A 19374-nucleotide genomic window follows, 5' to 3' on the forward strand; every position below is an offset into this window, starting at 1 on the left:
CCTCTCTCCCTTTCTCCCCCTCCCCCTCCCCCATGCTTGGCCATCATTCACTGTTGACCCTCTCCCATGCTTGGCCATCATTCATGGCTGATCACTCATGGTAGACCATCACTCATGGTTGGCCCTCACTCATGGTAGACCCACAGTCATGGCTGGCCATCACTCATGGTTGGCCTTCACTCATGGTTGACCATCATACATGGCTGATCACTCATGGCTGACCAACACTCATGACTGGCCATCACTCATGGCTGACCAACACTCATGGTTGGCTATCACTCATGGTTGACCCACAGTCATGGCTGACCATCACTCATGGTTGACCATCTTGATGGCTGATCATTTCTCCATCCCAGCTCTCCCCCTGCTTTGCCTTTCGGAGGTCCCTTCCCACCCAACCCCTCCTCGGTCTCTTCCCGACAGGCCTGCAGGCGGCGCTGGCCAGGCTCCCCTCGCCGTCGCTCTTCGGCCAGGACATCGACAACCTTCTGCTCACCACCCAGCACCAGACGCCCAACCGCCTCCGCTTCAAGGTGAGCTTCTCCCCACCCCTGCTTGGAAGGGTTTGGACCTCGCTGCTCCACCAGGAGATGTTCCGCAGGTGCCTCCATTCTCCTCCCTGCCCTCTGACCCCCACCCAGCTGTGGCCCTCCCAGGATCTCTGACTGAAAGAGGCTTTGTTTGGACCCAAAAGCCCTTGCAGCAGGGCTCAGCCTTGAGGAGCTCCAAACCCAAAACCATAGAAAGCTTCAGGATTGCTTCTGCCACTCTCAGTGTCTCTGCTCTTCTCTTCTTCTCCTTTCCCTTTTCTCCTTTCCCTTTTCTCCTTTCCCTTTTCTCCTTTCCCTTTTCTCCTTTCCCCTTTCTTTCTCCTTTCCCCTTTCTTTCTCCTTTCCCCTTTCTTTCTCCTTTCCCCTTTCTTTCTCCTTTCCCCTTTCTTTCTCCTTTCCCCTTTCTTTCTCCTTTCCCCTTTCTTTCTCCTTTCCCCTTTCTTTCTCCTTTCCCCTTTCTTTCTCCTTTCCCCTTTCTTTCTCCTTTCCCCTTTCTTTCTCCTTTCCCCTTTCTTTCTCCTTTCCCCTTTCTTTCTCCTTTCCCCTTTCTTTCTCCTTTCCCCTTTCTTTCTCCTTTCCCCTTTCTTTCTCCTTTCCCCTTTCTTTCTCCTTTCTTTCCCCTTTCTTTCTCCTTTCCCCTTTTCTTTCTCCTTCCCCTTTTCTTTCTCCTTCCCCTTTTCCTTCTTTTTAGTCATCATCTTTTTCCCCTCCCCTCCCCTCCCCTCCCCTCCCCTCCCCTCCCCTCCCCTCCCCTCCCCCACCCCCTGCCTCTTTCCCACGGGGAAGTCCAGCTCAGATCAGGCAGAAGTGGGGAATGCTCTCTTCAGCCACCCAAGGAGAGAGGCTGAGCAGGTCTGCCCAGGCTCCATGTTGCCCTTGGTTGATGTTGGTCACTTCTTGGGGTGCTGCTCTCTGGACAGCAGGTGGGGATGGGGAGTTTTTCGCTCCCCAGGTGCAATTTGGATGCTCCTGCTGGGAAGAGGCATCAAGGACTAAATGTCTTCTTTTGGCCTTTTAACCACTTTGTCCTTTGACCTCACTTTGGCCTTTCAACCCCACCCCACCTAGATCACTGACCCCAACAACCAAAGGTATGAAGTCCCCCATGAGCATGTGGGATCCTTCACTGATCCAGCAGCCTCCAACCTCAACTATAAAGTTGAGGTCCAGCACAACCCCTTTGGCATCAAGGTGATCAGAGCCAGCACTGGAAAAGTTGTGTGAGTACATCTGGGGAGTTTCTTCATCTCCAAGTGTGGTGGACTCCATCCCCATGATGGTTGTTAGCTCAGAAGGTATCTTCTTGGGCATAGGAAGTGTGGCCTGGATGACTGGGGAGTGAGGTGGAGGCCAAGTGGTTGAAGGAAAGAAGTCAGAGAGTCGTAGCCAATGGGACAGGGTCTAGTTGGGACAGGGTCTAGTTGGAGGCCAAGTGGTTGAAGGAAGGCAGTCAGAGACTGGTGGCCAATGAGACAGGGTCTAGTTGGGATGGGGTCTAGTTGGAGGCCAAGTGGTTGAAGGAAGGCAGTCAGAGAGTGGTGGTCAATGGGACAGGGTCTAGTTGGGATGGGGTGTGGTTGGGACAGGGTCTAGTTGGGATGGGGTGTGGTTGGGACAGGGTCTAGTTGGGATGGGGTGTGGTTGGGACAGGGTCTAGTTGGAGGCCAAGTGGTTGAAGGAAGGCAGTCAGAGACTGGTGGCCAATGGGACAGGGTCTAGTTGGGACAGGGTCTAGTTGGGACAGGGTCTAGTTGGGACAGGGTCTAGTTGGAGGCCAAGTGGTTGAAGGAAGGCAGTCAGAGACTGGTGGCCAATGGGACAGGGTCTAGTTGGGACAGGGTCTAGTTGGGACAGGGTCTAGTTGGAGGCCAAGTGGTTGAAGGAAGGCAGTCAGAGAGTGGTGGCCAAGGGGGCAGGGTGTAGCTGGAGGGCTATATTCAGTGTAGTCCCTCAAGAGTCATTACTGGGACCAGGACTCATCAAGGACTTGGATGAGGGCACAGAGGGCACTGACAGCCACTTGGCTGCTGGCACCAAGCTGGGAGGAGTGGTGGCACCTCCTCAGTCTGTGAATGAAATTGAATACATGGAATCAATCAATAAATAACATGGAATTGATTTAGATTTGAGTCTATTGAGTTGGATTAAATAAATGGAATGGAATGGAACCGAACTGGATTGGATTGAATTCAGTTGAACTGAATTGAACTGAACTAAACTGAATTGGATTGGCTTGAATTGAAGTGAACTGAAGTGAATTGAGCTGAGTTGAACTGAAGTGAACTGAATTGAGTTGAACTGAATTGAATTCAGGTGAACTGAAGTGAACTGAATTGAATTCAGGTGAACTAAATTGAACTGAAACTGAATTGGATTGGCTTGAATTGAACTGAATTGAACTGGACTGAATTGAGTTGAACTGAATTGAATTGAACTAAACTAAATTGGATTGCCTTGAATTGAATTGAGCTGAGTTGAATTGAACTGAATTGAAGTGAACTGAAGTGAATTCAGGTGAACTGAATTGAACTGAACTAAACTGAATTGGATTGGCTTGAATTGAGGTGAACTGAACTGAATTGAGGTGAACTGAATTTAATTGAACGAAACTGAATTGAATTGAGCTGAGTTGAACTGAAGTGAACTGAATTGAATTGAGCTGAACTGAAGTGAACTGAACTAAACTGAATTGGATTGGCTTGAATTGAAGTGAACTGAATTGAATTGAGCTGAGTTGAACTGAATTGAATTCAGGTGAACTGAATTGAACTGAACTAAACTGAATTGGATTGGCTTGAATTGAAGTGGACTGAATTGAACTGGACTGAATTGAGTTGAACTGAATTGAATTGAACTAAACTAAATTGGATTGCCTTGAATTGAATTGAGCTGAGTTGAATTGAACTGAAGTGAACTGAATTGAATTCAGGTGAACTGAATTGAACTGAACTAAACTGAATTGGATTGGCTTGAATTGAAGTGAACTGAATTGAATTGAGCTGAGTTGAACTGAATTGAATTCAGGTGAACTGAATTGAACTGAACTAAACTGAATTGGATTGGCTTGAATTGAAGTGAACTGAATTGAATTGAGGTGAACTGAAGTGAACTGAACTAAACTGAATTGGATTGGCTTGAATTGAAGTGAACTGAATTGAATTGAGCTGAGTTGAACTGAATTGAATTCAGGTGAACTGAATTGAACTGAACTAAACTGAATTGGATTGGCTTGAACTGAAGTGAACTGAATTGAATTGAGGTGAACTGAAGTGAACTGAACTAAACTGAATTGGATTGGCTTGAATTGAAGTGAACTGAATTGAATTGAGCTGAGTTGAACTGAATTGAATTCAGGTGAACTGAATTGAACTGAACTAAACTGAATTGGATTGGCTTGAATTGAAGTGGACTGAATTGAACTGGACTGAATTGAGTTGAACTGAATTGAATTGAACTAAACTAAATTGGATTGCCTTGAATTGAATTGAGCTGAGTTGAATTGAAGTGAACTGAATTGAATTCAGGTGAACTAAATTGAACTGAACTAAACTGAATTGGATTGGCTTGAATTGAGGTGAACTGAACTGAATTGAGGTGAACTGAATTTAATTGAACGAAACTGAATTGAATTGAGCTGAGTTGAACTGAAGTGAACTGAATTGAATTCAGGTGAACTGAATTGAACTGAACTAAACTGAATTGGATTGGCTTGAATTGAAGTGAACTGAATTGAATTGAGCTGAGTTGAAGTGAACTGAATTGAGTTGAACTGAAGTGAATTGAGGTGAACTGAATTGGATTGGCTTGAATTGAAGTGAACTGAATTGTTGAGTTGAATTGAATTGAATTGAATTGAGGTGAAGTGAAGTGACCTAAACTCAATTCCCCCCAACCTCTACTGACCTGTTTTGGCCAAGTGCCCAAACAGACAGCACCCAGCGGTGTCCAACCCTGCTGCTGTAAAGGCCTGGGGGTCTCGGGGTGGGGATCTTGGTGCTACCCAAAGGACCTAACCTTCCTGACCCACATTTTTTCTGCCCCCTTCTGGTGTTTCTCCAGCTTTGACACCACCATCGGTCCTCTGGTCTACGCCAACCAGTTCCTGCAGCTCTCCATCAGGCTGCCCAGCGGCAACATCTACGGGGTGGGAGAGCAGATCCACAAGCGGTACCAGCACGACCTCAACTGGAGGGTCTGGCCCATATTCACCAGGGGCACCAATCCTTCTGCGGTAACTCCTCCAGCTGAGCGCTTTCCCCCCTTTTCAGCCAGGGAAATTCGGGGCTCTGGCCGTGGTTGGAGCTCTAAGGAGGCCAGGCTGGAGGCGGCTCTGGGCAGCCTGCTCCGGTGGGAGGGGTCCCCACCCACGGCAGGGGGGTTGGGACTGGAGGGTCCTCGAGGTCCCTTCCAACCCTAACAGTTCTATGATCTGCTGAGGCCTGGAGAAGGCTCCAGGGGGGGACCTCGGAGCTGCCTTCCCAGTAGCTGAAGGGATCCTGCAGGAAGGCTGTGGAGGGACTTCTGCGGAGGGCATCTGGAGACAGGCCAAGGGGGAAGGGTTTGAAGCTGAGGGAGAGGAGGGTGAGAATGGAGCTGAGGAAGAAGTGGGAGTGGTGAGACTCTGGAAGAGGCTGCCCTGGGAGGCTGTGGATGCCTCCTGCATGGGGGGTGCTCAAGGCCAGGTTGGATGAATCACAGAATTGTCAGGGCTGGAAGAGACCTCAAGGCTCATCCAGCTCCAAGCCCCCTGCCATGGGCAGGGACTCCTCACAGCAGAGCAGGCTGCTCACAGCCACCCCCAGCCTGGCCTTGAACACCTCCAGGGATGAGGCCTGGAGCTGCTGAGTCTTGTTGCGAGGTGTCCCTGGGCCCGGCAGGGAGGTTGGAGGAGATGAGCTCTGAGCTCCCTCCCAGCCTGAGCCATTCTGGGGTGCTCTGAAATGTCCCCCCCAGACATTTAGGTCAATTCCTTCAGATGTGGAGGTTTTCTCAAATCTGAGGCAAACTCCCCCAGGTTCCCAGGTGGAGTCCCCAGAATTTGGACTCAGTCCTCCCAGGTTTGGGTTTTTTTTTTTTCCCAGGTGGATTTCCACAGATTTGAGAGAAATTCCCCCAATTTTTTTCAGGTGGATTCCCCCAATTTGGGGTCAAGTCTCCCAAATGTTCAGGTGGATTTTGTTAGATTTGAGAGAAATGCCTCCCAAAATTTCAGCTGAATGTCTTTCAGGTAAATTGCCCCAGATTTTCAGGTGGCTTCCCCAGATTTGGGCCCAAGTCTTCCCAGTTTTCAGGTGGATTTTTGTTAGATCTGAGCTAAATTCCACCAAATTTTCACCCAGAGTCCCCAGATTTGGGCTCCATTCCCCCACATTTGGGCCTGCCACAGAATTTTAGCAGCCTGAAGTCTTTCCCCTCCAGGAGAGCCTCAGTCCCCTGAGCTCCCCCAGGCTCCTTCTGGCCACACTGGAGGAATTTTGATGGATTCCCCAAATTTGGGCTCAGTTCTTCCAAATTTTCTAGTTGATTTTGGTCAGTTTTGAGGTAAATTCCACCAAATTTTCAGGTGGATTTCCTCAGATTTAAGGTGAATTCCTCCAGATTTTCAGGTGGATTTTGTTAGACTTGAGGTAAATTTCCCCAATTTATTCAGGTGGATTTTTGTCAGTTTTGAGGGAAATTTCCCCCAAAAAATTTTCTGCTGCATTTCTTCAGCTTTGAGGGAAATTGCTCCCAGATTTTCAGGTGGATTCCCCAAATTTGGGCTCAAGTCTTCCACATTTTCTAGTTGATTTTGGTCAGTTTTGAGGTAAATTCCCCCAAATTTCAGGTGGATTTTGTTAGACTTGAGGTAAATTTCCCCCAAAACTTTCAGCTGCATTTCTTCAGATTTGATCTAAATTCCCCCACATTTTTCAGGTGGATTTTGTTAGATTTGAGGAAAATTCCCTGATTTTTTTTCAGGTGGATTTTGTCAGTGTTGAGGTAAATTCCACCAAATTTTCAGATGGATTTCCTCGGATTTCAGATAAATTCCTCCAAATTTTTCAGGTGGATTTTTGTCAGTTTTGAGGTGAACTCCCTCCAAAAAAATTCAGCTTAATGATTTGAGGGAAATTGCCCCAAATTTTTCAGGTGGCTTCCCCAAATTTGGGCTCGAGTCTTCCCAATTTTCAGGTGGATTTTGGTTAGATTTGAGCTAAATGCCACCAAATTTTCAGGTGGATTTCCTCAGATTTAAGGTAAATTCCTCCAAATTTTCAGGTGGATTTTGTTAGACTTGAGGTAAATTTCCCCCAATTTATTCAGGTGGATTTTTGTCAGTTTTGAAGGAAATTTCCCCCCCAAAAAATTCAGCTGAATGTCTTCAGATTTGAGGGAAATTGCCCCAAATTTTTCAGGTGGCTTCCCCAAATTTGGACTTAAGTCTTCCCAATTTTCAGGTGGATTTTGGTTAGACTTGAGCTAAATTCCACCAAAGTTTCACCCAGAGTCCCCAGATTTGGGCTCCATTCCCCCACCTTTGGGCCTGCCACAGAATTTTAGCAGCCTGAAGTCTTTCCCCTCCAGGAGAGCCTCAGTCCCCTGAGCTCCCCCAGGCTCCTTCTGGCCACACTGGAGGAATTTTGATGGATTCCCCAAATTTGGGCTCAGTTCTTCCAAATTTTCTAGTTGATTTTGGTCAGTGTTGAGGTGAATCCCACCAAATTTTCAGGTGGATTTCCTCAGATTTAAGGTGAATTCCTCCAGATTTTCAGGTGGATTTTGTTAGACTTGAGGTAAATTTCCCCAATTTATTCAGGTGGATTTTTGTCAGTTTTGAGGGAAATTTCCCCCCAAAAAATTTCAGCTGCATTTCTTCAGCTTTGAGGGAAATTGCTCCCAGATTTTCAGGTGGATTCCCCAAATTTGGGCTCAAGTCTTCCAAATTTTCTAGTTGATTTTGGTCAGATTTGAGGTAAATTTCCCCAAATTTCAGGTGGATTTTGTTAGACTTGAGGTAAATTTCCCCCAAAACTTTCAGCTGCATTTCTTCAGATTTGATCTCCCCCAGATTTTTCAGGTGGATTTTGTTAGATTTGAGGAAAATTCCCTGATTTTTTTTCAGGTGGATTTTGTCAGTGTTGAGGTAAATTCCACCAAATTTTCAGATGGATTTCCTCGGATTTCAGATAAATTCCTCCAAATTTTTCAGGTGGATTTTGTTAGATTTGAGGTAAACTCCCTCCAAAAAAAATTCAGCTTAATGATTTGAGGGAAATTGCCCCAAATTTTTCAGGTGCCTGCCCCAAATTTGGGCTCGAGTCTTCCCAATTTTCAGGTGGATTTTTGTTAGATTTGAGCTAAATGCCACCAAATTTTCAGGTGGATTTCCTCAGATTTAAGGTAAATTCCTCCAAATTTTCAGGTGGATTTTGTTAGACTTGAGGTAAATTTCCCCCAATTTATTCAGGTGGATTTTTGTCAGTTTTGAGGGAAATTTTCCCCCCAAAAAATTCAGCTGAATTTCTTCAGATTTGAGGGAAATTGCCCCAAATTTTTCAGGTGGCTTCCCCAGATTTGGGCTCAAGTCTTCCCAATTTTCAGGTGGATTTTGGTTAGACTTGAGCTAAATTCCTCCAAATTTTCACCCAGAGTCCCCAGATTTGGGCTCCATTCCCCCACATTTGGGCCTGCCACAGAATTTTAGCAGCCTGAAGTCTTTCCCCTCCAGGAGAGCCTCAGTCCCCTGAGCTCCCCCAGGCTCCTTCTGGCCACACTGGAGGAATTTTGATGGATTCCCCAAATTTGGGCTCAGTTCTTCCAAATTTTCTAGTTGATTTTGGTCAGTGTTGAGGTAAATTCCACCAAATTTTCAGGTGGATTTCCTCAGATTTAAGGTGAATTCCTCCAGATTTTCAGGTGGATTTTGTTAGACTTGAGGTAAATTTCCCCAATTTATTCAGGTGGATTTTTGTCAGTTTTGAGGGAAATTTCCCCCAAAAAATTTTCTGCTGCATTTCTTCAGCTTTGAGGGAAATTGCTCCCAGATTTTCAGGTGGATTCCCCAAATTTGGGCTCAAGTCTTCCAAATTTTCTAGTTGATTTTGGTCAGATTTGAGGTAAATTTCCCCAAATTTCAGGTGGATTTTGTTAGACTTGAGGTAAATTTCCCCCAAAACTTTCAGCTGCATTTCTTCAGATTTGATCTCCCCCAGATTTTTCAGGTGGATTTTGTTAGATTTGAGGAAAATTCCCTGATTTTTTTTCAGGTGGATTTTGTCAGTGTTGAGGTAAATTCCACCAAATTTTCAGATGGATTTCCTCGGATTTCAGATAAATTCCTCCAAATTTTTCAGGTGGATTTTGTTAGATTTGAGGTGAACTCCCTCCAAAAAAATTCAGCTTAATGATTTGAGGGAAATTGCCCCAAATTTTTCAGGTGGCTTCCCCAAATTTGGGCTCGAGTCTTCCCAATTTTCAGGTGGATTTTGGTTAGATTTGAGCTAAATGCCACCAAATTTTCAGGTGGATTTCCTCAGATTTAAGGTAAATTCCTCCAAATTTTCAGGTGGATTTTGTTAGACTTGAGGTAAATTTCCCCCAATTTATTCAGGTGGATTTTTGTCAGTTTTGAAGGAAATTTCCCCCCCAAAAAATTCAGCTGAATGTCTTCAGATTTGAGGGAAATTGCCCCAAATTTTTCAGGTGGCTTCCCCAAATTTGGACTTAAGTCTTCCCAATTTTCAGGTGGATTTTGGTTAGACTTGAGCTAAATTCCACCAAAGTTTCACCCAGAGTCCCCAGATTTGGGCTCCATTCCCCCACATTTGGGCCTGCCACAGAATTTTAGCAGCCTGAAGTCTTTCCCCTCCAGGAGAGCCTCAGTCCCCTGAGCTCCCCCAGGCTCCTTCTGGCCACACTGGAGGAATTTTGATGCAGGATTTTTGGGGGTTAGTTTTTGTTTAATGTATTTAGTGATTTAATTTGTTTTAGCTATGTTTTGTGATTTTTGTTTTGGTTTTTAATCCAAATTCTCTCCTTTGGCTGTTGGTTTTTTTTTTTTTCCCCCTTGAAGAATGTAGAGAATTTATATGGAGCTCAGACCTTCTTCCTGTGCTTGGAGGATGAAAGTGGAGCCTCTCTCGGGGTCTTCTTGATGAACAGCAATGCCATGGGTAAGGAAAACAAACAAAAACCCCCAGAGGAGGTTTGGGTTGGAAAACACTGCAGGGTGTGTGTGGGGCAACAGACTTTTGAAGCCCAAAGAAGTGCTGCAAGCTCCAGGGAGGGTTTTGGGGCTTCCTTGACTGCTTTTTTGGTTGGTTGGTGTCTCAGGAGCTTCAACCAGACCAAGGGCAAGGTCCTGCAGCAGGGGCAGGGCAAGCCCAGGCATGGCTATAGGTCAGGCAGGGACTGGCTGGAAAGCAGCCCTGAAGGAAAGGCCTTAGGGGTGCTGGGGGAGGAGAAGCTCAGCAGGAGCCAGCAGGGAGCACTTGCAGCCCAGAGAGCCAAGCAGAGCCTGGGCTGCAGCAAGAGAAGTGTGGCCAGCAGGGCAGGGAGCGGATTCTGCCCCTCTGCTCCACTCTGCTGAGACCACAGCTGCAGCTCGGGGGCCAGCTCTGGAGCCTCTGTGCCAGGAAGGCTCTGGAGGGGCTGCAAGGTGTCCAGGGAAGGGCCACGAGGAGGAGCAGAGGGCTGGAGCTGCTCTGCTGTGAGCACAGCCTGAGGGAGTTGGGGTTGTGCAGGCTGGAGAGGAGAAGGCTCCCAGGAGACCTCATTGTGGCCTTCCAGGGTCTGCAGAGGGCTCCAAGAAAGCTGGGGAGGGACTTTTGAGGGTGTCAGGGAGGGATAAGACTTGGGAGGGATGGAGCAGCACTAGAAGTGGGGAGATTCAGATTGGATGTTAGGAAGAAGTTGTTCCCCATAAGGGTGGTGAGAGCCTGGCACAGGTTGCCCAGGGAGGTGGTGGAAGCCTCATCCTCATCCCTGGAGGTGTTCAAGGCCAGGCTGGATGTGGCTCTGGGCAACCTGCCCTGCTGTGAGGTGTCCCTGCCCATGGCAGGGGGGTTGGGACTGGATGAGCCTTGAGGTCCCTTCCAAGCCTGACAATGATTCTATAATCCTATGATTCTCTGATTCTTGCATTCTCTGTGATTCTTTGGTTCTCTCTGGTTCTCTCTTGTTCCCTGATTCTTTGCTTCCCTTTGATTCTTTGCTTCCCTGATTCCCTTTGCTTCCCTGATTCCCTTTGATTCTTTTATTCCCTTTAATTCTGATTCCCTAATTCCCTTTGATTCTCTTTGCTTCCTTTTGATTCCCTGATGCCCTTTGATTCCCTTTAATACCTTTTGATTCCCTGATGCACTTTGATTCACTTTGATTTACTTTGATTCCTTTTGATTCCCTTTTATTCTCTTTGCTTCCCTTTGATGCCTTTTGATTCCCTGATTCTCTTTGATTCTTTTATTCCCTTTCATTCTGACTCCCTCTGATTCCTTTTGATTCTCTTTGATTCCCTCTGATTCCTTTTGATTCTCTTTGATTCCCTCTGATTCCTTTTGATTCTCTTTGACTCTGATTCTCTCTGCTTCTATGCTTCCATGCCTCTGTGATGCTCCTCCGATCCCATGGCTCTCTGATTCTTTCACTCTCACCTCTCTGGGGCTGCCACCTGGGGCTGTCCCCAGCTGATTTTGTTTCTGCTCTCAGACGTCACCATGCAGCCGGCGCCGGCCGTCACCTACAGAGTCACTGGGGGAGTGCTGGACTTCTATGTCTTCCTTGGGGACACCCCGGAGCAGGTGGTGCAGGAGTACGTCCAGGTAGGTTGGGGAGCACCAGCCCAAAGCATCCTCCAGCTTTGGAGACACTCAAGGGCAGTCCTGGCTGACAGAGCCCTGGAGCAGGCTGCCCGGAGAGCTTGTGGAGCCTCCTTCTCTGGAGACTTTCCAGCCCCAGCTGGGTGTGTGCCTGTGTGGCCTGCCCTGGGGGGTCCTGCTTTTGGCAAGGGGGGAGGTTGGGGCTGGATGATCTCTGGAGGTCCCTTCCAACCCCTGACATTCTGTGGAGCCCTGTGGCCGGTGGTGTTCCCCAGGGATCGATCCTGGTTCCAGTTTTGCTCAGTATCTTTACCAACAGCCTGGCTGAGGGGAGTGAGAGGACTCTCAGCAAGTTCTCTGATGATACAACACTGAGGGGAGGGGTGGCTGCCCCCCTCAGGCTGTGCTGCATCCAATGAGAGCTGGATAGGCTGAGAGCTGGGTGCAGGCAAACCTCATGAAGGTCAATAAGGACAAGTGCAGGGTCCTGCACCTGGGGAGGAATAACAGCAGGCACTAGGACAGGGCAGAGGCTGTCCTGCTAGGAAGCAGCTCCATGGAGAAATACCTTGGAGTGCTGGTGGGCAGCAAGGTCTGCATAGGCAGCATTGTGCCCTGGTGGCCAAGAGAGCCAATGGGATCCTGGGGTGCAGTGAGCAAAGTGTGGCCAGCAGGGCTGGGGAGATTCTGCTCCCCCTCTGTTCTGCCCTGCTGAGACCACAGCTGCAATCCTGTGTCCAGTTCTGGGCTCCCCAATTCCAGAGAGACAGAGACCTGCTGGGGAGAGTCCAAGGGAGAGCCAGGAGGATGCTGAGGGGACTTGAGCATCTCCCCTGCGAAGAGAGACTGAGAGCCCTGGGGCTGTTTAGTCTGGAGAAGAGAAGGCTGAGAGGGATCTGATCAATGTCTATCAGGAGCTGAGGGCTGGGGGGCAAGGGGAGGGGGCCAAGCTCTTCTGGGTGGTGCACAGCAATAAGCCAAGGACCAATGGAGACAAACTGGAACAGAGAAGGCTTCAGCTCAACATGTGGAGAAACTTCTTTGGTGTGAGGGTGGCAGAGCCCTGGGGCAGGCTGCCCAGAGAGGTTGTGGAGTCTCTGGAGACTTTCCAACCCCACCTGGATGCATTCCTCTGCAGACTACCCTGGGTGGTCCTGCTCTGGTGGGGCATGGGGGATGCGTTGGACTGGATGATCTCTGGAGGTCACTTCCAGCCTCTGATGTGCTCTGAGACTGTGAGGCTTTAGGGAATCCACTCCAAAGGAGGGAGGCTGACACCACTCTGTCTGATCCCCCTCCCCCCTCCTAGTTCATTGGGCTGCCAACGTTGCCTTCCTACTGGACCCTGGGCTTCCAGCTGAGCCGCTACAATTACACCTCCCTGGATGAGGTGAAGGCTGTGGTGGAGCAGAACAGAGCCCTCGACCTCCCTTATGTGAGTAAACAACACCTCAGGGCTTGCTCCTCCTCACCTGGGGCTGTTCGGGTTGGCTGTGAGGTTGCTCCTCCAGAAAGTTTCTAGCTGGAAACTTCCATCTCAAGAAGGTTTTCAGCTTCAGGTTTTCAGCTTCTAGTTTCTGTCTCCAGAAGGCTTTCAGCTTCAAGTTTCCACCTCAAGATGATTTTGAGCTTCACCTTTCCGCCTCCAGGAGGTTTTGAGCTTCACCTTTCCGCCTCCAGGGGGTTTTGAGCTTCACCTTTCCGCCTCCAGGGGGTTTTGAGCTTCACCTTTCCGCCTCCAGGGGGTTTTGAGCTTCACCTTTCCGCCTCCAGGGGGTTTTGAGCTTCACCTTTCCGCCTCCAGGGGGTTTTGAGCTTCACTTTTCCGCCTCCAGGGGGTTTGAGCTTCACTTTTCCGCCTCCAGGGGGTTTTGAGCTTCACTTTTCCGCCTCCAGGGGGTTTTGAGCTTCACTTTTCCGCCTCCAGGGGGTTTTGAGCTTCACTTTTCCGCCTCCAGGGGATTTGAGCTTCACCTTTCCGCCTCCAGGGGGGTCTGAGCTTCACCTTTCCGCCTCCAGGGGGCTTTGAGCTTCACCTTTCCGCCTCCAGGGGGTTTTAAGCTTCACCTTTCCGCCTCCAGGGGGTTTTGAGCTTCACCTTTCCGCCTCCAGGGGGGTCTGAGCTTCACCTTTCCGCCTCCAGGGGGGTCTGAGCTTCACCTTTCCGCCTCCAGGGGGGTTTGAGCTTCACCTTTCCGCCTCCAGGGGGGTTTGAGCTTCACCTTTCCGCCTCCAGGGGGTCTGAGCTTCACCTTTCCGCCTCCAGGGGGGTCTGAGCTTCACCTTTCCGCCTCCAGGGGGGTCTGAGCTTCACCTTTCTGCCTCCAGGGGGGTCTGAGCTTCACCTTTCCGCCTCCAGGGGGTTTTGAGCTTCACCTTTCCGCCTCCAGGGGGGTCTGAGCTTCACCTTTCCGCCTCCAGGGGGGTTTTGAGCTTCACCTTTCCGCCTCCAGGGGGGTCTGAGCTTCACCTTTCTGCCTCCAAAATGTTTCTGGTGTAAAATTTCCATCTCATGAACTATTTTGGATCAAAATTTTCGTCTCATGACTATTTTTTGGGCTTAAAAATTTCCACCTCCAGAAGCTTTTTGGCTCCAAATTTCCCCTTCGAGAAGATTTTTTGGCTTCGAATTTGCATCCCAAGAAGTTTCCTTTTCTTTGGCTTAATTTTTCCATCTGAAGAAGTTTTTGGGTTGGGTTGGGGTTTTTTTGGCATCCAGTCAGCTCCGTGGAGAAGGAGCTGGAGGCTGTGGCAGAGCAAGCGCTGTCCGTGGGCCAGCAGCGTCCTCTTGTGGCCACAAGAAGGATCCATTTGGAGAGGTTTAAAGCTACCTCGGGTGTCCACATCCGGCTAAAGGGCCGAGGGGTGGGGGGGAGGGGGTGGTGCCAGCTGCCTCTCTGGGCGGTGTGTTGAGAGGCTCCTAGGCGGCTGGACCCTCTCAAGTACCAGCTGAGGTCCTGCCTGATGTCCCTCCCCAGGACGTGCAGTACATAGACATTGACTACATGGAGAATTGGAAAGATTTCACCTACGACAAAGAGAGGTTCAGAGACCTGCCCAACTTCCGAGCCTTCCTGAACGAGCAGGGGCAGAAGTACGTCCTCATGCTGGTGAGCACGCCTGCCACTCCTCCTCCTCCCTTTTTCCTTCTCACTTCCTTCTCCTTTTTTTCCCCTCCTGCTTCACCTTTTTTTCCCCTCCTCCTTCGCATTTTTCCCTCCCCTTCCCCTTCTCCCCTTCCCCCCTTCCCCTTCCCCCCTTCCCCTTCCCCCCTTCCCCTTCCCCCCTTCCCCTTTCCCCTTTCCCCTTCCCGTTCCCTTCTCTATTCCTTTCCCCCTTCCCCTTCCCCCTTCCCTCTTCCCCCTTCCCCTTCCCCCTTCCTTTCCCCTTCCCCCCTCTCCCCTTCCCCCCTCTCCCCTTCCCCCCTCTCCCCCTTCCCCCTCTCCCCTTCCCCCCTCTCCCCCTTCCCCCCTCTCCCCCTTCCCCTGTGCCGCCACGGTGTCCAGGTTAACCTTCTCCTGCGCTGCTCTCTCCCCGCCAGGACGCCGCCGTGGGCATGTCTCCCATGGCTGACGGCTCCCCGTACCTGGCCTACCAGAGGGGGCAGAGCAGGGGCGTCTGGCTGAACGAGTCCGATGGCCACACGCCGTTGATTGGCAAGGTAACGGCCTGGGGCTGGGCCAAGCCCCGGGGCTGCTCCCTGGGGCTTGGGGAAGGTTTTCCTCCTTTCAGCCGATTTCCCCGGGTGGTTTTGGTGACGTTTTCCCTCCTTTCAGGCTAATTTGCTGGGGTCTGGGGGGTTGGGAGGGAGAGAGGATCTCCTGAAGGGGGAGGAGGATGCTGCAGAGGATGCCTGGACAGGTTGGGTCGATGGGCTGAGGCCAGTGGTATGAGATTCCTGGAGGATCCCTTCAGGTCCTGGCAGGTAGCTCTGAAGTTGCCCTGGGGGTCTTCTCCAGGCTGAACCAACTCCCCCCCCCCCCCCAGCTCCCTCAGCCTGGCCGCAGAGCTGCTCCAAGCCCTTTGTGCCCTCCTCTGGCCTCTCTCTCTCTCTCCATCAGCTTCTGTGTCCTTTATGATGCTGCTGCAGGTAGACAAAACACCTCCTGGGCACATCTTGGGCAGGTCCTAAGCCTGCTCCACAAAGGTGACCTCAACCAAGCCCTGCCCAGGGGCCTTGTCCAGCCTCACCAAATGGACCTGGGGGCCACCAAATAGACTTGAGAGCACAAAAAGGAGCTGGGGGCCACCAGATAGACCTGGGGAACCACCAAATGGACCTGGGAACCACCAAACAGACTTGGGGGCCACCAAATAGACTTTGAGACAATGAAATGGACCTGGGGCCCACCAATTAGTCCTGGGCATTTCCAAATGGACCTAGGGGACACCAAATGGACCTCCACCAAACCCTGCCCAGGGGCCTCGTCCAGCCTCACCTTGAATATCTGCAGGGAAGGAGCCTCCAAGCAGCTCCCTGGGCAGCCTGTGGCAGGGTTCCACCACCCCCCTGGGGAAGAACTTCCTCCTCCTGAGCTCCACTCTCCATCTGCCCTGCTCTGGTTGGAAGCCAGAGACAAATCCCAAGGGGAACAATAGAGAGGTTTAGAGCATTGGCTGAGGGCCAAGGGGATGAGACCCAAAAAAGGGCAAATTTGCTCGAATTTGCTTGAATTTATTTGAAGGCCAATTGAATTTGCTTGAATTTCATTTAAAGCCACTTGAATTTGCTTTAAATCCAACCTAATTTGCTTTGATTTACTTTAATTTGCATCTAATTTAACTTAATTTTACTTATTTCAACTTAATTTCCTTTTGTATTAATTAATTTGATTAATTCTAATTTAATTTCCTTGAGATCTAATTTAACTTAATTTATTTTGACTGAATTTGCTTTAATGAATTTGCTTTAATGGAATCACACCCTAATTTAGCTTAATTCAATTGAATACAACTGAGTTCAATCTAATTTAATGAATGTGTTTAATTTAAACCTAATTTAACTTAATTTTATTCAACTTAATTTACTTTACCTAATTTAATTAGCTTAATTCAATTTCATTCAACTTAATTTAATTTATTTCAACTTAATTACTTTAATGCCTTATGTTTAGTTTAATGGACTTCAACTGAACTTACTGTAGTTTACTCAAACTTAATTTGATTTAATTCAACTTAATTTACTGTAACTTAATTGAAAGTAATTTGATTTGGTTTAACTTCCCCCTTCCCCCCTTCCCCTTCCTCTTTCTCCCCTTCCCCCCTTCCCCTTCCTCTTTCCCCCCTTCCCCCCTTCCCCTTCTTCTTTCCCCCCTGACCCCCTTCCCCTTCTTCTTTCCCCCCTGACCCCCTTCCCCTTCTTCTTTCCCCCCTGACCCCCTTCCCCTTCTTCTTTCCCCCCTGACCCCTTCCCCTTCCTCTTTCCCCCCTGACCCCCTTCCCCTTCCTCTTTCCCCCCTGACCCCCTTCCCCTTCCTCTTTCTCCCCTGACCCCCTTCCCCTTCCTCTTTCTCCCCTTCCCCCCTTCCTCTTTCCCCCCTTCCTCTTTCCCCCTTCCCCCCTTCCCCCCTTCCCCCCTTCCTCTTTCCCCCTTCCCCCTTTCCCCCCTTTCCCCCCTTTCCCCCCTTTCCCCCCTTTCCCCCCTTTCCCCCCTTTCCCCCGTTCCCCTTTCCCCCTTTCCCCCCTTTCCCCCCTTTCCCCCCGTTCCCCCCTTTCCCCCCTTTCCCCCCTTCCCCCCTTCCCCCCTTCCTCTTTCCCCCTTTCCCCCCTTCCCCCCTTCCTCTTTCCCCCCTTTCCCCCCTTCCCCCCTTCCTCTTTCCCCCCTTTCCCCCTTTTCCCTCTTCTTCTTTCCCCCTTTTCCCTCTTCTTCTTTCCCCCTTTTCCCCCTTCTTCTTTCCCCCTTTCCCCCTTTCTTCTTTCCCCCCTTTCCCCCTTCTTCTTTCCTCCCTTTTCCCTTTCTTCTTTCCCCCCTTCCCCCTTCCTCTTTCCCCCCTTTCCCCCCTTTCCCCCTTCCTCTTTCCCCCCTTTCCCCCTTCCTCTTTCCCCCCTTTCCCCCTTCCTCTTTCCCCCTTCCTCTTTCCCCCCTTTCCCCCTTCCTCTTTCCCCCCTTCCCCCCTTCCTCTTTCCCCCCTTCCCCTTCCTCTTTCCCCCCTTCCCCAGGTGTGGCCAGGCCTCACAGTCTACCCAGACTTCACCAACCCTGAGTGCTCTGACTGGTGGCTGGAGGAATGCAGACTCTTCTACGACCAAGTTCCCTTCGACGGGATCTGGATCGTGAGTAGAGCCTGGCTTGAGCCTGGCTTGGGCCTTGCTTGCTTTTTTTGAGCAGAGCTTTTGCTGCCCTGGGGTGAAATTTGTAGTCCTTGGTTTGGGATTTTTTTGGCCTGTCTCAGAGGAATTTGGATAGAAATTGCCTTCAGCTGATGTGCTCTGGCCAGAAGAAGTGAGATTGAATTCATCATCTGATTTTATTTCATTCACTTTCATCCCAGAACTGACCTTCCAGTATCTGAAGGGGGCCTACGGGAAGGGCCTTGGGGGTGCTGGGGGAGGAGAAGCTCAGCAGGAGCCAGCAGGGAGCACTGGCAGCCCAGAAAGCCAAGCAGAGCCTGGGCTGCAGCAAGAGAAGTGTGGCCAGCAGGGCCAGGGAGGGGATTCTGCCCCTCTGCTCCACTCTGCTGAGACCACAGGTGCAGCTCTGGGGCCAGTTCTGGAGCCTCTGTGCCAGGAAGGATCTGGAGGTGCTGGAAGGTGTCCAGAGAAAGGCCATGAGGATGAGCAGAGGGCTGAAGCTGCTCTGCTCTGAGGACAGGCTGAGAGAGTTGGGGTTGTGCAGTCTGGAGAGAAGAAAGCTCCCAGGAGACCTTCTTGTGGCCTTCCAGGATCTGCAGGGGACTCCAAGAAAGCTGGGGAGGGACTTTTGAGGGTGTCAGGGAGGGATAGGACTGGGGGGGATGGAGCAAAACTAGAAGTGGGGAGATTCAGATTGGATGTTAGGATGAATTTGAGCTGAGTTGCATTGAGTTGAGTTGCATTGAACTGAGCTGCAGTGTGTTGAGTTGACTTGAGCTCAGCTGAGCTCAATTGAGTTGACTTGAGCTGCATTGAGTTTTGTTGCGTTGAGTTGAATTGAGCTGCATTGAGATGAGTTGCATTGGATTGTGTTGCATTGACTTGTGTTGAGTTCAGTTGAATTGAGCTGGGTTGAGATGAGTTGCATTGGATTGTGTTGCATTGACTTGTGTTGCATTGAGTTGAGTTGTGTTGAGTTCAGGTGAATTGAGCTGGGTTGAGTTGTGTTGACTTGAGTTGAATTGATCTGCATTGCATTGAGATGCGTTGAGTTGAGTTGAATTGAGCTGCATTGAGATGAGTTGCATTGGACTGTGTTGCATTGACTTGAGTTGAGTTGTGTTGAGTTCAGGTGAATTGAGCTGGGTTGAGTTGTGTTGAGTTGAATTGATCTGCATTGCATTGAGATGCGTTGAGTTGAGTTGAATTGAGCTGCACTGAGTTGCATTGAGTTGTGTTGTGTTGCATTGACTTGAGTTGCATTCAGTTGAATTGAATTAATCTGCACTGACTTGAGTTGAATTTAGCTGTGTTCAGTTGAGTTGAATTGAGCTGCATTGAGTTGAGTTGAATTGAGCCGTGTTGAATTGAGCTGTGCTGGGTTGAGTTGCTTTGACTTGAGTTGCATTGAGTTGAGTTGTATTGCATTGGCTTGAGTTGAATTGAGCTGCATTGAGTTGAGTAGAATTGAGCTGCATTGAGATGAGTTGAGTTGAGCTGCGTTGAGTTGCATTGCATCGAGTTGCATTGCGTTGGCTTGAGTTGAATTGAGCTGCATTGAGTTGAGATGCGTTGAGTTGACTTGAGTTGAATTGAGTTGAGTTGAGCTGCGCTGAGTTGCCTTGAAGTGAGATGAGTTGACTTGACCTGCATTGGAGTTGCATTGAGTTGACTTGAGTTGAATTGAGCTGCGTTGAGTTGAGATGCATTGAGTTGTGTTGCGTTGAGTTGAA

The 19374-nt window shown here is 49.6% G+C and overlaps 1 protein-coding gene across 1 annotated transcript in view; it reads left to right on the top strand.

Annotated features, from left to right (window-relative positions):
• The window catches only part of LOC104300222 (sucrase-isomaltase, intestinal), a 57983-nt gene that overhangs the window by 14051 nt on the left and 24558 nt on the right, over nt 1-19374 (top strand). Inside the window, exons 5-13 of the mRNA XM_054172856.1 lie at nt 424-533; nt 1620-1771; nt 4611-4782; nt 9607-9706; nt 11241-11353; nt 12660-12785; nt 14329-14460; nt 14892-15011; nt 17510-17623. Of these exons, the coding sequence (XP_054028831.1) occupies nt 424-533; nt 1620-1771; nt 4611-4782; nt 9607-9706; nt 11241-11353; nt 12660-12785; nt 14329-14460; nt 14892-15011; nt 17510-17623 (1139 nt within the window). The remainder of the gene's footprint in view (nt 1-423; nt 534-1619; nt 1772-4610; nt 4783-9606; nt 9707-11240; nt 11354-12659; nt 12786-14328; nt 14461-14891; nt 15012-17509; nt 17624-19374) is intronic.

This window comes from Dryobates pubescens, chromosome 25 (assembly GCF_014839835.1).
Source record: "Dryobates pubescens isolate bDryPub1 chromosome 25, bDryPub1.pri, whole genome shotgun sequence".
NCBI lineage: Eukaryota > Metazoa > Chordata > Aves > Piciformes > Picidae > Dryobates > Dryobates pubescens.